Source organism: Pholis gunnellus (genome assembly GCF_910591455.1).
Source record: "Pholis gunnellus genome assembly, chromosome: 9".
Classification (NCBI taxonomy): Eukaryota; Metazoa; Chordata; class Actinopteri; order Perciformes; family Pholidae; genus Pholis; species Pholis gunnellus.
Window position 1 is genome coordinate 13125237 of NC_136535.1, and position 20575 is coordinate 13145811.

The 20575-nt window shown below is 41.5% G+C and overlaps 2 protein-coding genes across 3 annotated transcripts; both read left to right on the forward strand.

Moving 5' to 3' along the window:
- Window positions 1-491: 491 nt before the first annotated feature.
- Window positions 492-3036, forward strand: LOC306700582 (P2Y purinoceptor 12-like). 2 transcript variants are annotated; one of them, XM_079165640.1, is made up of 4 exons: window positions 492-550; window positions 1220-1421; window positions 1504-1893; window positions 2130-3036. In XM_079165640.1, the coding sequence occupies exons 2-4, from the start codon at window positions 1239-1241 to the stop codon at window positions 2634-2636; spliced, it is 1080 nt and encodes a 359-aa protein (XP_079021766.1). In that variant the 5' UTR covers window positions 492-550; window positions 1220-1238; the 3' UTR covers window positions 2637-3036. The 2 variants fall into 2 exon arrangements, with proteins under 2 accessions (XP_079021766.1, XP_079021765.1); XM_079165639.1 differs by having other exon boundaries at window positions 511-550; window positions 1193-1421.
- Window positions 3037-6109: 3073 nt separating this feature from the next.
- mfsd1 (major facilitator superfamily domain containing 1) lies at window positions 6110-15231 on the forward strand. Its single transcript, XM_079165866.1, has 16 exons — window positions 6110-6566; window positions 6755-6807; window positions 7032-7144; window positions 7250-7292; window positions 7421-7488; window positions 7764-7872; window positions 8037-8139; window positions 8684-8782; window positions 9401-9512; window positions 10715-10771; window positions 11117-11273; window positions 11735-11832; window positions 11961-12073; window positions 12207-12254; window positions 12471-12537; window positions 13516-15231. Exons 1-16 carry the CDS (start codon window positions 6398-6400, stop codon window positions 13517-13519), a joined length of 1413 nt encoding a protein of 470 aa, XP_079021992.1. The 5' UTR covers window positions 6110-6397; the 3' UTR covers window positions 13520-15231.
- Window positions 15232-20575: the final 5344 nt, after the last annotated feature.

The following is a 20575-nucleotide window of genomic DNA, read 5'->3' on the forward strand; positions in this document are numbered from 1 at the left end:
CAGGAGGGAGGGGTGGAGTGGTGGGGTGCAGGAGGTCTGTCGAGAAATACGTCCATGGCTTTGGTGTTCGCCTGTCAACTACTACTGAGACTGACGCAAGCTAGCGGAGGCAGGGGGACTGGCACGGAGCAGAACAAGCCTCTGAGCAGACAATTGGAACAGGAAGCAAGGAAGGAAAGGGTCTTTCAGAAAGGAAGGAAGACTGGCAAACTCATTGGGATTGTGACAAGACAGCCACACAGTAGCTCCAGAGACCACCCATTGTAAGAGCATCACACATACACACAGGGAGACAGAAATACAGAGAAAGAAACACGTACCGACGGAAAACTTTTGGAGACAGAAGCACTTCTTGAAAAATGAAAGTAACAGTCAGAGATTTGCAATCGTGGAGTTTTTTTTTTTAAGTTACATTTCCCGTGGATGAGAAGAGCAAAGGAGAATATTTCACTTCTTCCTTTTTTTTTTATAAATGCTGTAGATTTTTTTTGCTTCGTTCATAATTCTTCACATGCCCGACAGTCACAGACGATAAGGACACAATAAGAAGGTAAGGCTCAATGACTGACTTTACAAGTACATCTTCTACATAGATTACCACTCTAAGCTGGGCACAAACATATCATTTGTTGTTACCAGACCTAATTAACATTACCATGCGCATTAAAACAGACAAAGGTTTAGAGTATTGTATATCTCAGTTGCCATGGCACTTGCTCCTGGCCTCAGTGTTATTCTAAGCCGTTAAAGTTTTCAATGTAAAGACAGCACACTAGGCAGATATACTGTCAGACAGGAGGGGAATTCAGAGTTAGTTAGTTAAAAGGCGCATTCATCACTGTATATTAAGAGTATCTCTAACTATAAAACTGAATAAGTAGTCATACCATTATGAATGAACTGTGGTCAAATGTAGAAGTTACTAAGTACCTAGCGTTTGTAAAAAAATAAGTATTTATATGCTTCTTAAAGTGGCAGAAAGTGGGCTTTAGTTGTTGAATTCAGGCAGAAAGAAACTTAGATAAAGTCGTTAAACGAGTTGTGAAAGAAAACATAAAAAATTAACACATAATCATACAGTAAGTCAGCTAAAGTTGTTTTTGAGGAATTTCTAGAAAGAAATTGCATAAACATCTGGAAACATCATGTTACCCTCTTTTCATTATTCCTCTGTATCAATCTTACTCTCAAGATCACTCCTCTTCCTCACCCCCCGAAGGTCCACTGAAGATCAGAAGATGAACAACAGCCTGTCAAACACTTCTATCAAGTGTGTTCGGGATACCAGTGTGACAGCTGTGGTGTTCCCCTGTCTATACAGCATCCTCTTCGTAGTCGCCCTGATACTGAATTCCCTGGCTGCATGGATCTTCTTCAGCATCCCAAGCTCCTCGACATTTGTGGTCTTTCTAAAAAATGTGGTAAGACATAGGAGGGGGGGGGGTTGCTTTATACATTTAGTTGTTAGTGCAGAGCAACAAAAAAAAATGTCTTCATTAACAGGTGGTGGCTGACCTGCTGATGACCCTGACCATACCTCTGAGAGTCTTAAGTGATGCAGGCGTGGGCTCCTGGCGACTACGCGCCTTCTACTGCCAATACTCTGCAGTTTTATTCTACATCACCATGTACATCAGCATCCTCCTGCTGGGCCTCATCAGCCTGGACCGCTACCTGAAGATAGTAAGGCCATTTGGGAAGTGTCCCCTGCAGCGGGTTCGTGTTGGTCAGGTGCTGAGTGCCACTGTCTGGGCAGTCATGTTATCCTTGGCATTACCGAATGTTATTCTAAGTGACCAGCCGCCACGGATCTACGGAGGCAGACTGAAGTGCACCTCCATGAAGAGCAAAGCCGGCTTGCTTTGGCATGAAGGTTTCAACTATTTCTGTCAGGTAGCTATTCAAAAAATATATTTCTTTTAAATTCTGGGAAATCTGCTCATTAGAAAGAATGTGTCGCATACTGTATATTACTTAAATATCAGCGAATTTAAATACACTGCCCTATACTACATGATTAATAAAACGCCAGCTTTGAGCTTTATTAACTACAGCAGGTAAAAATAAGTCGTGAGAAATGCTGTGAGCCTTGTCTAACATGTGACATTTCTGTTGACATGTGCTTACAGGTGGTTTTCTGGGGCACGCTGGCCTTGATGGTGGTTTGCTACACGTTCATAAGCAGGAAGGTTTACGAGTCATACAAAGCCTCCAAGAGCAGATCGCAAGCAGCCAGTCGCAGAACCAAAGCAAAGGTGTTTGTGGTAGTGGGGGTGTTTTTCATCTGCTTTGCCCCTTTTCACTTTGCCCGCGTTCCTTACACTCTGACCCAAACTCGCAGCACGGCGAGTCATTGCCAGGCACAGAACGCTCTCTACATCGCAAAGGAAACCACCCTGTGGCTGTCGGCCACTAATGTCTGTCTGGACCCGCTTATCTACGTGTTCCTGTGTAAGGTGTTCAGGAAAAGACTGACAGCCGCAATATGCCGAAAGCAAGTCCACATAGGTGCCACGGAGTCCACCACAGCGACATTAACTCAACAGGAAATGTCACAGATCCCTCTAAATAACAGGCTGTCATATAATGGGATGCCACAGGAACACACTGGACAATTTCCAATGGGAAATCAATAACTGTTAAACTGTCACTGCCTGAAAGGTTATTTTACTTTTTATAAAAAAGCATTTATCACGATGACAGTAGTTGTAAAAAGTATAAAATAATGCAAGGGGATCAAAATCTGCTAAATGGACAATGTGACAGAAAAGAGTTTTTGTTACAGGGCGTCGACTAACCGCGCACTTCTGACCCATGTTTGCTAAGTCATCCCACATGTTTCCTTAATTGTGCTTACTGTCATTTTCTACTTCCTTCTCTTCGCTAATCTCATTCAAACTGCACTTTCCCTTTACAAAACTTTGGCAAAAGGGTAAACATCTTAACAGCACATGTTCTCCAATGATAACAAATTGAGGCCTGCAATAGACACTGCTGACAGCTATGACTTCTGAGCGATAACAATAACAATATTAATAAAATGTATATTTTTTAATTGCATGGTGTTCAACTTTCATGCTAGAGGTTAGATTATTTACATGTGGATGAGGTTCAACATATATTTTAAGGGGGAAGGACATGAGTCAAACAAAGACAAAGTCTTAGCCAGGCTAAGATGGCTGTGCAACAAAGGCAGCAAAATAAGAAAGGAAGGCTAACCTCAACCCAGTTCTTCCAACACAGACGTTGATGATATGGAACATACAGTAGAGTCTACTGTATGTTATGGTCTACTGAGTAGACCATAAGATGCTCAAACGGATGTTGAATATACCAGCAGAAGATATTAAAGCTTGAAATGGGGGCATTTTGTGGTTGCTGCCCTTATGCACTGAATGCAGATGATTATCTTTTTCGCACCACTGGTGTTGATCAGTATCTCAGGCACTTCAGATAATTATTTAGCTACTGATTAACGGAAACTGCATGCAGATTCACATTGCTCTGCTCCAGATGTGGTGTTTGATGAAACCAAATCTATCATTGCCGAGCAAAGCTGCAAGCATTTGCAAGTAGGGCATAATCTTTCACAGTATCACAGTAGCATCACTGCATCATTAATTTTTGAATTGAACAAGAGGAGAAAAGAATATATAGAACTGGAATAAATTGAATTTTTCCAATACTGCAAGGCCCAGAAGACATGTTTCAGGACATTCACAAACTGGTTCTGCAGGATTAATGTCACCTCCCACCTGATTTACAATTGTGTCTGCATGCGGGTCTGATTAATGTAATAATGAAATATGATCTTCTTCCATCCCACCCTCTGTCGGCTTCGACATAATCTGATATTTGGGCAGGAAATTAATGAGCTACAGAGCGGTCGGAGAGAGGCGACTGCAGCCAGAGAAAGGACGGTTTGTCACCCTTAGATTAAATTCTCTGACAGATGACCTCGCAGTGGTGAATTATGTGGAATTCTAAATGACATTCATGGAAATTAAGTAAACCCTGCAGATAATGTTGCCTTCCAGTATGCACAGACACAAGTTGGGGACGGAAAAGAGCCATACAAATAGGGGGCAGGTAGGTGGGGGCTGGCAGTTTAATAAGTCTTGATGAAACAAGGTGGTACAGTTTTCATGTCAGAGAAACCTGCCATGTCTACATGCCGGAGCTGCCAATCAGCAGAAGTTCATACATTGTAGTGTGTCTTGGCTCGAAGCCCCAGAGAAATTGCTTATAGGCAGCTTATTAAAGCTTGGACTTTTTTTTAACACATTGTTCAATTGTTCAAACTTCCAGTGAGTGAAACTAATGAAATTGAAAAGGTTTGACTTTCTCTACTCAAAGACCTTGAAATGGGGAATGTTTGTTTTGTGTCATCGCAGACATATTTATTGTTTAACTCAGAAACAGAGCTAGAACTCAACAATATGCAAGACTTTTACATTCTTAAGGCAAAGAGGACAGAAAAGCCAGCCATTTTTGGCCACTGGGGGGGGTATATATATATATATATATATATATATATATATATACGTATATGGCCACTGGGGGTGGTATATATACAGTTTATATATACACATATCTGAGTCTTTACAGCTTTATGTTTTCAAACTTTACAGGTTACTTGTTTTTTGCTGGGCAGGTAACGACAGTGGGTTCAGAGATTGCTGCTGTTGAAAACAGTGAGAGCACTGAGCCTGTACCACAGTACGCTAATGTGCAGGCTGTCATACAAAAATAAAGTGTTGAGTAAACTTAGAGGTTAAATGAGGGTAAGAAGCTCAGTTGATCATTTTGGGGAACAATTCTCTGTGGGGTTTTATTTCATTTTATTACACGTAACCAAAATTGGTGACAGAATAAATTCTTCCTTTGTGATTTAAAAAAAATAAAAACTGTTTTTGCAAGTTTTCGCAATTGGTGGATTAGCATCTAGTCTAGTGCGAACATATGGCTTTTTCCTATAAACTGCACGTAGAAGAAGTTTTAGGGCTTTCTGTCAGAAATCTCCTAAGGTCTAGGAGCCAATAAACTAATTGATTAGGTTCAGGAAACGATAATGTTTGGGGTTAATAACATTTATATTTTTTAATTGCATGGTGTTCAACTTTCATGCTAGAGGTTAGATTATTTACATGTGGATGAGGTTCAAAATATATTTTAAGGGGGGAGGACATGAGTCTAAAACATGTGGTGAAAAAGAATTCTGCCAGAGAGCGCTTAGGGCAAACTTCTGTGTTAGTATGCACTATGATCTCGATAAGTATCAGTGGGAAATAATGGTTTGTTCATTTTTGGCCAGCACCTGATGGCTTTATCAAACTTCTTTCACGTTTCTAAATCCCCTTTTCTCTGTCCCAAAGGTATAATGTGTAATATGTAAAAAATAAACCTTTTTGAGAAACCTTTCTCAGAATTAGGAGATAAAGGTACTTTTACCTTGTACTTCATCATAATACGATATAGTCTAATGTACGATACTGATAAGTCATTTCAAAAACTCTAACTTTCCTGGTAAATGCAATGCGCCTGTGCAAGAAATGCACCTTAACCCTCTCAATGTACATGACATAAGATACTACTAACCGTCTGTCTACAGTCTATGGCCCAATTATAATGTCTCCCATAAAGCCTTAAACCCTGAAACCTCAGGGATTTACTGACGTCACCTGGTAAATGGTTGCGTGTGAGAGACTGTAAGGGCTTAAAATGTTGTAAATACAAATGGCACAGCCCTTTGCTGCAACATATCACGTACCGTGACAACCTCAACATATGTGTACAATTGTGGGTATTTATTTTAAATAATCGTCAATCACTAAATTAAATGTTTGATTAATAAATATGTTATGTATAGTCTCTGCTTCCATTCCTATTTCATGTTTTTATGTTCCATCTTTAATCCTTAATGTTTCTGAGTAAATGTAGTTTGCCAGGCTGAACACCCATGTGCCGTCCTCTTTGTTTACCTTTTACGTCTCCATGCTTCCACTGGTAACCCCGTGTTTAACGTCACATTGCTACGAATTGTGGGTAATCCCCCTGGGCAAAGTCTGCAGACATGTGTTCTTACAGAAAGGGTTCCTGAAGGACTCACATCTGCGAAAGAACCGTCAAACACTCGATGACTTGACAGCCCTAAAACCCTCACGGACTTTACGGGAGCGCGCCTGAAACTCCGTACATGTGGAGATCGGCTTTGGGCCTATGGTTTGAACGTGTCGGCAGGCACGCGCCCACTTAAAACAGCTGACTGTTGGGGCTACAAGCTAAACGGCTAACATCCACGTGACATTCCTGCCGGATCATGTGATCGACCTACATCCTGCAACACTCCCGTCGACAACTTTTTTTTTTCTCCCCAGCAAATCCCAAACAAACGATCATGGCGGATTATGAAGAGCGGCAGAGCCTGCTGGGAGATGGCGACGAGGGGTCGTCCGCGGGCGGACGTACAGCCGGAGGACCCGGCAAACCGATGCGGGCCATCTGCGACCCCAGCCACCTACTGCACCGAGTGGTTGTCCTGATATTCATGTGCTTCCTGGGATTCGGTGAGCAGTAATGAGCCCTTAACTTCCCCCAAGCTGACTAGTTATTGTGCAGATGTGTGAATAAGTTCTGTAAAGTACATTCAGTGTAAAGAAAGCGTTTAGTGTCGTTGCCCAGCATGTGAAGTTATATAAATGCAGTAGCATTATTGTTTATGTCGTCTGTTTTTAATATAGTTAATTTGTTCCAGGAAGCTACTTCTGCTATGACAACCCGGCTGCTCTTCAAACTGAAGTCACCCAGGTATAAACACCCAGTTTATGTTTCACCATAAATTCAACATAACTAATGCACAGCTGTGCGAAGAGTGAAATCTGCATAATAATCCAACCAGAACAGTCAAATGAACCTGCTGCCATTTGAGGGTTTTATTTGTCCACACACACACACACAACCATGTTTCAGAACTGTATTTTAATGGTTGAAATGACAAGAATCTGATGAGCTTCCCTCCCTGGATTTACTAGGACCTGAACCTGAACACTGCAAAGTTCATGCAGCTGTATGCCTGGTACTCGTGGCCCAATGTGGTGCTCTGCTTCTTTGGGGGATTCCTGCTCGACAGGGTTTTTGGCATCCGGTAAGAGGAACACAAAGTCACATTTATTTTGATTGAAGTATATTCAGCATAAGTGAAAGTGAAAGAGTTTTTGTGCTCGTCATCTTTAATTCATTTTTTTAATAGGCTGGGGACCATCATCTTTTCACTCTTCGTCTGTGTTGGACAGGTAGGTTCACTCTGAAATCTTGATGTGCTTTTTTAAATGATCTAAATAGAAATCGATCGGAACAGAAAAGGGATGACAACAGGATCATTGTCTTTGTTGTATTTTAACTTTTCCTCTACTCTGCACAGGTAATATTTGCTACTGGAGCTTTACTGAATCGTTTCTGGCTGATGGAAGCTGGACGTTTCGTGTTTGGGTGAGCAAATCATTTTAACATTGTGTTAAAAGCTATTCATTTCCCAACATAATCTAACAACTTTACATACCAGGGGCTAGTTTTCTGCGACCACCACTCATCCGGTATCTTTCACCAGAGCGGTCTCAGAAAATCTGAACTTAAATGTCCAACAGTCAGCCTAGTGTGTCCCTAAATGAGTCGAGGACCCTCTACAGAGAAAATAAAAACCTTAGCCTCAGGTTGGCCTCGTACTATCAAGTATCTTACGCTCCCTGTTTTCTTTTCCTGGGCAGTATCGGAGGAGAGTCCTTGGCCGTGGCCCAGAACACCTACGCAGTCAACTGGTTTAAAGGAAAAGAGCTGAATCTGGTGTTTGGCCTTCAGCTGAGCATGGCTCGCCTGGTAAGGACACTACCAATGCAGCATAACGTTAAACATGCGTTCACATAACATATTAATGCTTTTTTTTTTTTTACTGTAGTGAATGAAGGAGCCCTGCTTTACAAAATCCCATGTCATTAATGCGTCGAGTGCACCCCCCCCCCCCCCTCCTCTCTCGTCTCAAGGGCAGCACAGTGAACATGAACATCATGGGCTGGGTGTACAGCAGAGTGGCAGACCTCGTCGGCTCCCCTGGATACACCACGCTAGGCGTTTCGCTCATGATAGGTGAATATCGTACGCTTTTGCTTCAGCCAGAGGTACGCGCATCACTCGAAAGGGGAAGACTTTAAATTGGCTGGATGTTGAACATGAAGACTCGGGTTACGTGCGCTTCGTCTCTGTCTCCGCTCGAGATACTGGAGCCCGTCTCTGTGACTAATGATCTCGGGTAACACGGCCGGCAGAGACAAGAGAGAAGTGGTATGGAGAACTAAAAGTGCTGCTGCGGATGAGTCACATGAGTTAGAAGAAGTGTCACTTAGTGTCACTGTTGGTGTCACTATAGTTTTCTCCGGAGGGACATCTTCGCTGTGCTAAAAGTGCTTCCGCTTTTGCACACGTTGCAGTTGTGTGCTGTCTTTCAAAGTGTCTCCACCGGAACCGGCAATGTGACATTTGAGATTCATATGAACAATAGAATCAATCGGCAGTCGTCAAGCATCCCAATGTGAACTCCTTGATAATCTAATCACCGAGTATAACCACATGTCCTTACTTTCTTTTTTGTGTCCTCCAATATGTATTTCATTTCTTCTTTTTTTCTCCTTAGCTGCTGTGACCTGCCTGTTTTCACTCATATGTGCCTTGGTGTTGGGATTCCTTGACAAAAGAGCAGAGAGAATCCTCCACAAAGAAAAAAGCGAAACAAGTAATGCATTCTCAGATTGTCTTTCTTATCTCTTATTTTTCCTCTTTGGCCTCGTCTGTCAATAGCTAAAGAATGCTTTAATCAGTGTGGACCATGACATACTCTAAGGTGTCTACTCTTGGTTTTGTTTCTATGTACCTAAAACTGCCATGCTGGCAAGACGGTTCAACGTCTTGTCTTCACAGTCCACAGATAGTTTGTCCAATGCCAGGGAACATGAGTTTTAAAAAACGGAGAGAAAAAAAATCTAATCTTTAGTTCTGAGTAATTATAATAATTCAATTAATTTGCTAAATAAATACTATGTGCCTATTAAGACTATAAAAACCGTGGGAGGATCTTGTGCCTCAGAGGTAGAGTGTGTCTCCCTCTAATGGGAAGATCTGCTGGGATGGTTAAGAATATTGGCTGCATCTTGAGTTGACTTCTCTTGTTTTCCCTTTACAGAAAATGTAAAGAAACTATAAGAGAGGGTTGTTGCATGAGGCCCAATGTTATGTATAATTTCCCCTTAGAACCAATTTTGTCAGAAAAGCCACTCTTCTTCTTCTTTTACAGTTGTTGAGACCAAACGATGCTCTGTAGCTGATCTGCACGTGTGTTAATCTTGCATATTAGGTGAGGTGATCAAGCTGACCGACGTGAAGGACTTCCCCTTCCACCTGTGGCTCATCTTCATCATTTGCGTGTGCTACTATGTTGCCATTTTCCCCTTTATTGGACTGGGACAGTGAGTATTGCATCACACACACACACACACACACACACACACACACACACACACACACACACACACACACACACACACACACACACACACACACACACACACACACACACACACACACACACACACACACACACACACACACACACACACACACACACACACACACACACACACACACACACACACACACACACACACACACACACACACACACACACACACACACACACACACACACACACACACACACACACACACACACACACACACACACACACACACACACTTCCCTCTAGTGGTCCTCACACATCTTTACATTACTGAAGTAATACACCCAGAACATTGGAATTTCTTTAAAATTCTTTAAATTTGGCAGAAACGCCCACCTGGACTAAAGGATAACGTGATTAGAATGTGTTGGTCACTGTGAGTTCACAAAACATGTTTTTGGCCATAACTGAAGAATTGATATACTAATTATGACAATGTGACTCAAATGTCTGATGGGGTGAAATGATGACATTTTGGACAGACATGGATACAAACGTAAACATCAGTGTTTGGCGGAGGGATACAACCGTGAGGCGGTAATCGTAGCTTCTTCGTAACAGAGAAAACTGAGATATGTTTTAATCACATACTAATTCTGAAAATAGAGGCTTTGTGTTCTAAAACGATGGAACACAATTTTTGGTTTAGTGCTGCTTGGTGAAAATGTCTTGACAATTACTTGTCATTGAGTCAAGAAAGGGTGAATTCGCCTCAAGATGGTGTTAATGCTTAAATCGTGTGGCATGGATGAAACGGAGATCCTCCATTAAATCAGCTCGATGCCTGTGTCTGAGAAAAGACTCACAATGCTGCGTTGTCATCGAACCACAAAGGGAGGGGGGAGGGAGTCAGACATGGAAAGAGGTCTGACAAATGGGTTTGCAGTGAAAGAAACCAATTGAAGCCATCACGACCTGCATTTCCTTCTCTGAAAGGCACTCTCAAATCACTTAGCAACTGACATGGTTTGTCCACTGAGGGCCAGTGCTTACAGAGCAAATACTTGTTATGCAAATTGTTCAGAAAAACAATGTAAGGAAGACAAGAGAGCTACCTGCTCCAGGAGTCAACTGGATTCCTCCTGCTGTTGTGGTCACATCAGTATGAAGCCTGAGCAGCCCTCTGTACAGTGACCTTGTCTTTTATTACAGGGTGTTCTTCATTGAAAAATTCAACTTCTCCCCAGCTGAAGCCAGAGCTGTTAACAGGTAACTCCCAGTCCATTAAGACCAGTCGACCCTCAGGCACTAACACCATTATAGTCTGCTGATGCATTTCCTTTGTGGGCTGCGTTTTCTTATTCTAATGGGTGACTTATTTGTCCAGTGTTTGAGCTGAGAAATGTTCAGCTACCTGATACTGGGAACATGTTAGAAGACGACTAAAATCCCACACGACGTGAACCAAATAACACACAAAGACTTGACTTTTTTTCAGAAACATTTTCTTAAGTCCGATTTCGGTCGTTAAGCAGCTAATTTTTACAGTATGGCATTTAGATTTATACATTCCAGTCCTTAAGGAACGACTGGTCCCTTCTCTGTCTTTCCCAGCATTGTGTACATCATCTCAGCCCCTGCATCTCCACTTCTGGGCTTCATGGTTGATAAGACGGGGAAGAATGTGATTTGGGTAATGATTGCCGTGGTCGCCACACTCGCCGCTCACATGATGCTGGCCTTCACCTTCTGGAACCCATGGATCGCCATGGTAATGCCCCCCCCCCGGCAACCCTTCTAAGAATACTCCAACACAATCTAGTTTTGTACATTTAGAAACTGTTGTGGGAAGAGGGAATTGTAATGTCGATAAATGTCAGGACGTTCACTTGGCTGTAATGGTTAAATGGTAAAAAACGAAGTTGTGAATTTTTGTCCTCCGCTGTGCAGACTCCTAACGTGTTTTAATGTGGAGTGTACTTACAGCCTTCCTTGGTAGACCTAATAGTTTGCATATAAATAAATGAAAACACTGATTTTATTTCTATTTAATTAAAAGGTACTATATTAAAATCTGTCTGGATAGCAGTGGGAGTTAAATGTGTAATTGAACACAAATGGTTTTGCTTCGAGAATGGAATGAATGTATTTTTCTATCGTACCCGGGAATTCTGGGAGAGCCTTGAGTTGTTTAAACCAATGCCGGCCTGTGTGCTTCCTCTTGTTTTCCAGTCCCTGCTGGGTGTCTCCTACTCCCTTCTGGCCTGTGCCCTTTGGCCCATGGTGGCCTTTGTGGTACCCGAGCATCAGCTGGGGACAGCCTATGGCTTGTATGTAACCTCTACTGGCAATGTTATGACTGATCTCCTACACAGTCGCGGGTTAAAACAAACGCGGTTATGACTGATTATTGTTGTATTGTAAACGCTCTGGTTGACCGTCTGCCTTCCTCCACCAGCATGCAGTCCATCCAGAACCTGGGCCTGGCGCTCATTGCCATGGGAGCAGGAGCCATCCTAGACACAAGAGGATACCTGGTTTTGGAAGTCTTTTTCTGCATCTGCATCTGCTGTCAGTATTTTCTGTCTGTCTGTGTGTGTTTGTTTTTGAGATAGCAGCCTTTCCAGCTGCTGTTAGGCACCTTTTGAGTGACAATGTCAGTGCTTTTCAACATTGCCCCCCCCCCTCCTCTTATTTCTTGCAGTTGCACTGATGGCAGTGGTGATGCTGTACTTTGTGGATTACCTCAGAGGTAAGAGAAGACTGAAACCTTGAACTCTTCGTCACTCCTCTCTGCTTCCTGCCGCCGTACTGTCTTACGTTTTCTTTTCCTCCAATACACATACCGCTCTTATTCCTTTTTCTCCCCCCGCGGCGTCTCTTCACTTTGTCGCTCTTCAGCCAACTGCCGTCCGTACCGCCCGTCTCACTCGCTTCTTAATCCCTCCGTCTCCCTCTCTTGCTCCAGGAGGAGATTTGAACCTGTCGGCCGCAGCCAGAGCCAAGCTCCAGAAAGAAGCCACTTCAGACGCCGAGTGAGTACCACTGACCCTTCACCTTCCATCACTGCTTCTCCACCCGCTTACTCAACACTAAGACCAGCATCTCAGAAACGTAATGAACAACCCACTCGTATATCAGCAAGTGGTACAGGCAGTTTGGAACACTTGTGAGAGCTCCTGCACTAATTGACTCGAGATGTGTCCTTAGCTGAACCTGCTGCCGTCAATTTACTGAAATTGGTAGATTTTCTAATCTGTATCTCCGGATAAATGATTGAAAGGATTGAACGAGATTCGTCTAGTTACAGTCAAGTGATTTGTTACACTTCAATCACATGACTTGTTGCAGAATCAAGTTTCCTTTTACTGTATTGAAACTCCTAAGTTTATGGTTCAGGAGTCTAAAGAATTGATGAGTTACATTTTCATGGATATGTTGCCAGATTGGGCTTTTGATTTATTCTTGAGTGGTTGTTACAGCAAAACTGCTCATGGCCCTTCATTTAATAAGTTACAGTGTGTTTATCATCATCAGTCAATGTTGATTTATTTCCAAGTATTCAAATTTAAAGAGAACGATTTATTGTTACGTCTCATCTGGTCGATTTATGGTTCTACCTAACGTATTACAAACAATAGTAATGTGAACTAAAAGGGAACTCATTCCAAGGGCTGCTTTGAAACAATACTCGTTACTGAAACAAGACTTGTTGTTCTGGAACATGGTGGAGGAAACGCGTGCTATATCAGCAGACCGAGTGGGTACATTTATTTAGGTCGCATGTCTATAACGCACCACCTGTGGTTGGTTTATGTTCTCTCTGTGGCTATGAATACTTTCAGTTCTCATTATTGGCCTGAGAGTCGACACAATGAGCAGGAATTGAGGCTACCTCTATCTCGCTCCCTCTATTCATTTATACGTGTAATCATATGTTGTATATGGCTTATGCTGTGTGAAAATACAGACTATAATATTTTCTGCTCCGTTCTGTGACTGATATTTTCCAGATGAGGATTATGAGGGAACACGCGAAGGCCACCCCAAGAGCTGTCAATCAACTGCCACTGGGCGGGACTGCACTACTGACTCCGCCCAGTGCTGTCACCTGTGGCTCTTCCCATCAGATCTGACCACCTGGTCCCGGTTATTACATAACCAACCCTGTACTAAGAGCTTATTATGTCCTTATCAGGACACTGATAAATGACACATCTCAGTTTGGACTCCACAGTTTCTCATATTGGCTTCATCTCCTCCAATATTCACTCTCTACTGTGTTTTTATTCCCCTCCGCCTGTGCATTTCAAAGTCTCGTCAGTTACTGAAGAAAGTTCAAATGTTTCCAAAGTGTTATAAACAAAAAGATGAGACTCGTATCCTGTAGAAAGGTGCCTATTTATGATAAATAGCTCTTGATTTTATGACACGCTGATTCAACTCACTATATAAGATTCATCTATTAATGTAATTGTTTTAAATGTAAATAGGGTAATTTTGTGGATGTTTTTATGTTTGTTTTCACAAATTGGTCCCAGAAGTGCTCCGTTGCCGTATTGCAGAGAACTCAGCAGCTGATGTACATATCAGTTGTCAGCATTCGTAATAATTGCCAACCAAAATCCTCCTTACTGGGCTTTCCTTAGTGAGTTCTTATTGAATTTTAATCATATGCGTCATTGACCTTCTATGGTGCAAAATCTGAATAAGAGCATAGCTCTTTATTTTTTAAGTCTTTATTGCTTAATTCTTTTATTTCTTAATTCCTTTATCTGCTCTTCGCTGGTTTCGGGGGTGCATGAAAATGTATTTTATGTTGCATCATCAAATGGTACATTACCATAATGACAAAAAGATAAGAAATATAGAAAGGCTTTAGAATGCAGTTCCCTGTGTAATGATATTAGCAGTTTCAACTTTTCAACTGTTTTATAAATTGTGACCTTTTTAAAGAATCAGTTCCACTTATGAATTATGTTTTATAGACTTGTCTTTTACTCGTTTATCAAGCTCAGGTAATTAACTTGTTGTAAGTACTGCCCCCAAGTTGTCACTTGCTTCATCTGAACGGTGAGACGAAAAATGAATGCACTGTGTTTAACCCTCACCTGTGTTCTTATCAGCACCGCAGACTGTGGCTGATACTCACTACCTCAGTTAGAAAAATGTTAAGAGTAACTTAACACCCCCTGAAAATCAAGTTCAACTTCCCACTTTGTTGCGGTGATGTAGAAGTGTACTCTAGGATGTGTCTGTACACTGTGACATCACTGTTTGGTGGTTACAGGTGCAAAAGAGCACACTTTCTGAGAATACCTATAAGTGATGTGGGGCATTGGCTAAATGGAGTTGAACCACAGACGGTAGAACTCTGCTTTCCATTGTGGTGTTAAGTTGCTCTTTAGAGGCCAGCACGTGTAAGAAGACCATTGTGTGTGTGATCGCACATTAAAATGATCACACTGTCATACAGCCAGGATCCTGCTGCGCTCCTCACCGGTCGCTCATTTGCACTATGGCGGTCTTTGCTGAACTGACAATGCTTGTGTTAAATTACCAAGTGTTCACTGTTATTGAGCTGTCTACAAGAAATGACATGATTGAGAAATTACAGAAGATCTGTTTGTACAATCAAAGAGAGAAAGGTTAAAAAAATGTCTTTCTGTGGAACCCAATCACATTTGATACAAGAGTATTAATGGAACAATGACATCTAATTAAACACACATTTTTAAAAGTGTATAAAATCTCTTTTACTAACTTTTTTCTGGAGTTTTAAGGGGGGGGCGGGGTGAACACTGGTATTTCTCAAGGGTAGATGCACAGGTATGCACAGACAAATACAAATACTTTACAAAAACATTTCTGAGCATGTGGGCCTGCACAACATGTTTTACTAGTTTGTGAATATGATCTGTTGGACCTCCCAACACATTTTCTGTGTGTTCTATTGAGTTTCTTAGTTCTTTATACGGTGATGAAGCTGAAATAATGCAATCAGGACATTTTGAAATAGGATGATTTTTTTTTTACTTATTGTTTATCTATTAATATGTTAATCATTGTTATGGTTTTAAAGCTGGCAACTTTACTGTTAACTTCTGTAAAACTGTATAATTCAGCTGAATGTAAAGAGCTCCTTCTCCACGGATGGTTTGGAGGTCTAACCACAAGTCAAATGTTGAACAGAGTGTCTATGCTTCACACAAACTGAACAGCTCGTATCAGCTGCACATTAGGCTCCAAGGCCTGGGACCCTGGTCACAACACACAGAAGCATTAAAGTGACCAGAGAAGAATGGTGGCGTTGCACACCTCATCTCCAACCAGTTTCATCATTAATTTACTTTATTCAGTCTCAACAAAAACAATGCAATCCGCCGTGCACTCTGTCATGCTGCCCGGCTCCTCGGAGTGCACATAGTCCAGCATCCACAATACAGTCAGACTCTGACAGGCTGGTGTTACTGTCTCTCTGTCCTTCTTGTGTGTCACAGCCACCAGAGCTCCAGCCTACAACTGATCAACGGGGCGAAGGATAAATAGTAGTGATGGGTCCGGCAACACCGATGCGTCGGCGCATGTGTCGAGCTCATAGAGCGAAACCCCGTGTCGGTGCGCGTATCACTTTAAGAAAGTCACGTGACCGATACAGCTGCTGTTTCGCCTGTCACTGAGGCGCCAAACTGTGTTTATAAGGAAGCGCATCTGTCAACGGGATGCATCTCTGCCAAAAGAATCACAGATCTTTTGAAGCGCAATTCTTCCCTTCAAGCCATGGAGCCCGAAAGAAAAAGAAAGGTTTCCGTCGTGTGGGACCATTTTGATCTAATATCGGCAAATAAGGTTAAATGTCGCATTTGTTCGACAGAACTGTCCTACATTAATAACAGCACCTCGTCAATGCTGAGGCATTACAGAGCGAGGCATGAAAATGAGGTCACAAATACACCAAGAATAAACACAGGTATACAGACATTCTACAACTTCCTCATGGTCACTTTATTGATGATTAATTCATATTATTTTTTTATTACTTCATTTTTGACCATCAAGCATGCGTTGGACCAGGCAGTTCTCAATTTCATTCTCAAGGACTGCCAACCCCTCACCATTGTTGAGAATGAGGGGTTCAGGGAAGTGCTTCAGGTCCTTGAACCTGAATGCCAAGACATTGGAACAACTTCTTTTTTTGAAAAAAAAATGTATAAAAAAAAATCCCCACACAATATAAAATACAATAACTTAAATTATATTATTGTATATACTAGGTCATTAAATCAGTATGTCAGTTGAGCCTGTCAACTAGGTTGCCTGTAATGATTTTTAAGATCCAGCAGGTGTCAGTATTGAGCAACACAGTGACACAGCACCAACACAGTATCAATACAGTTTGGGTAATGTGCCGCAACGCTTCATGAGGCCTCATCTACCCATCACTAATAAATAGCAACAATTAACAGCTGTGCCAATTAAACTCCCCCTGGCACTGTTCCCCTGAACCACTCCCACACATCTCTCCCCTGAGCACAGATCATGCCCACTACCACAATCATGCTCAGTTTTTTGAATGGGGCATGTAAGGATTACAGATACTTGAACCCAAAAGCACAACTCGGAGACAAAAAAGTTAGTTTTTTTACATGTGTTCAGGCAGGGTCAAAACCAGGAGGTCAGTCCAACAGGCAAACAAATCCAATAAGGGGCAGGCAAAAATCCAAGGTCAAAAACAGGCAGACAGGGTCAGAACAGGCAGGTCAAGAACAATATAATGATACGCTGGAGAACTTGGCACTAACACACAAGACAATCTGGCAGGGAACAAGTGCAAGTGAGGGGACCTAAATAGAGAGGGCTAATGAGGGAATGGGCTGCAGGTGAGATGGGTGTGGAGGACCAGGTGAGGGGAATCAGAGGGGAATGATCTGAAATGACAGGAGAGTTAATAAAACAAGCAGACAGGATGAAAACAAACTAATATGAAGGGGAATTCGTGACAGGGCATTGTGTAATGCTTTCTGTGGGTGAGGTCTGCAGCACGTAATTCCAGTGAGCGTGAGGGTTTACCAGTCACAGTATTTAAATAGCTTCCAAAACCCCGTCTGAGTGGAGGAACAGGAGAAACAGGAGAAACAGAAGAAACAGGAGAAACAGGAGAAACAGGAGAAACAAGAGAAACAGGAGAATCAGGAGAGGCTTGTTAACCCAAATTGAGGTTCTATTCAGCTGAGAGGTACTGTGGTGAAGACTCTTGTTTCTGCAGAGAAAGGTAACGTAGTGTCTCTCCTGAACTTAAGTTTAAGAATATATTCTAATTTCATAGACACTTTTATTTAACAATGTGTCTTTAAAAAGTGTCATTTAAAAAAATGTTGACTTTGTTTAAATGAAAATGTATTTAAAATTGAGATGTTAAATGAAGAGATACAAAATGTGAAACATTGTAAATGTCAATGAGTATTCATATTATTTCATCCACCTCTTGAGAACTTATTTTGATAATGCACAAATGTGTTCATATTCCTAAATGCAACAACTTTCCTTACAGGTTTGAAGGTCCAGTAACTACAATCATGATCAAATTGGTAATGTATAATGTTTTTCTTTTTTGTCAATGCAGATGTACATGTCCTGTATGCAGTGTGCCATATTCTGTGATTGTAACCCTCTTGTTTTCTTTAATAGTTAAGTGTTGCCATTTTGGCCGGATTCTGCTTTGGTAGGCTCATCTCAATAACTGCAATGATCAAGATCAAATGTACACATTTTGACTAATCTATAATCAGAAATATGCACTGTCACAGTAAACTCTATTTTTCTTAAATCACCTTTACCAGCAAGCCACCATCCAATTGGTCCCCCACCTCCAGAGCCTGGTAAGAGATTATTTTCAGTGGCAATCCTGATATTTATAGCATTCATTGATTCACTTTGTATAGAAAGGTCATTGTTGTTGTTTTTTGGGGTTTTTTTATAACTTCATTCTCCTTGGCCTTGCTACTATCCCACCCATATTAATGAGCAGATTCTACCTTTCTATTTTAACATTTATTTCATCTATCTTTTACTTTTGACCGTTCACAACATGTGCAATTACTGAAAGATGTCAAATGTCTTGTTGGTACTTTGTCTAAATTCAAAAACCTTGGTCCAGAATGCTGGACAAACTGGTTTGACAGAGATAACCCCACTGATCCTGGAGACTCTGAGCTCTTGAGTGACCTGAGGAGAGAATACCGAAGATATATCTGTGCGACTCCCCGGAGAATTGAGGCTGTTACCACTGACACAAATACTCCAGCTTCTGAAACAGGAGATGTCATCCATATGTAAGTTGTCTCATAGGGAAATACTTTAAAACGTTGCTAACAACCACCAAATAATATATCCATACTTCTCAACACCTTTTGGACCCTAAGCCTTTTTTTAGGCCTCTTCTCGAAAATTGTAACCCATACAAAAGAGACTACAATTCTGTAACTACAAGGTCTATTTAAAAAATGTTGATGGTTGAATAACACTAGGGATTGTAAGATTTGATGAGATGAGTAAATATTGTGTATATGTTACTGGTTAATAGTAGCTGAACACAGCAAACAGGGAAAATTCCCAGGTTCGTCTGAAGAAAAAGCACTGTAATTTATTAAATGAGGCCCTGGCTAGCCTAAAAATATTCCCAATTCATAGCACAAAGGGTGCAGGTGCCTCACAAAAAGATTTGGTGTAAATAAAGTGAAGCAAACTCCAGTTATAGGTGTTTATCTAAAAAAAAAAACATGCCAAATTCTCATTTTCGAACCAGAATTTGCAGCTGTTCCATTGTACCTTTTATATACTTTATAATTATATATTTCACTTTGTTTATCACTCATATTGTACAATCTATCCTAACAGAGCTGTTTGGCATCATTTTGACCCAATTTGACCTCTCATATCTCTCCTGGATGCATTTTCCTCGTCTCTGTTTGTCTGGAGCCCTTGCGCAGGCTCTGCCGGGCGTATCTTGTCATGAGACCACTCGTTACAACCAGGTGCTAGATGCGAACACGCGTGTGTTCCATGAAGTGATTGACAGAATTTTCAGCCAATAAAACTCCAAAGCCGTGCCGCGGTCAGGCCCCAAGCCCCAAGGCCCCTGTATGATTCGCCGCCGACATTCTGACCAACATTTTGGCTCAGATGAACGGAGAAATGCCATTTTAAGTTCCAGACGTACCTACTTAGCAGAAGAACACATTACTAATAAGGAATAATTGCGGATTTCACCGTTTTGGCCCTCAAAACCGACTCCAGGTATGATACAGTTATAACATTTCGCAGTGTGGGAGTTGTGCTTTCTGTGGCTTGTTGGCTGTAACTCCTGAACGCTTTGATGGAGAGTAATTTGGACGATACCGTTGAACTCTGTGTGGAATGCGAATGATGTTAGTGCTATGCCGGGTGAGACGCTATGGCCGAGATTTACGAAGCATTCTCTGAGTTGTTGTCTTGCTGTTTCTGGCGTCAAATGCATGATATTATGGCGAATCTTCTTAGTTAGTTAGTAGAATAGTTTATAACGGTGTTTGCAGTGTGTAAAATGGTTAACATGATTACATGAAGGAGACTTTTTTCGATAACATTTTTTTTTCTTTTTTTAAATTCTTTATTAACTTTGATTTCTACGACGCTCTCTTCGATTTAAAATACTCGCTCTGTACCCCAAATGGGGCTCGCTCAGGTCCAAGAGGTTAAAGTTTCCAAAACATCAAGATTTAGTGCCTAGAGGTGCTGAACAGTGAATAGAAACGTTGTAAATGCACATTTACGTTAGATAAGATGTAATTTTAATGAACCCCACGAGGAAAGGCTAACAGGCACATAACATCTAAAGGTTGTAGCTGAGCGTTACATTATTCTTGTGCTTACAGCTTTGCTTGAGATAACATGCTTTGTGGTCTGGAGAGTAAGAAACAATTATAACCCAATTTATTGGTCTTTCTTATTCATGGTTACTTTCTTTTAATTTTGTTGGCTATCTAAGATATTTTTAATTTGAAAAGAACCTACACCTGGCATCACGAACAAAAT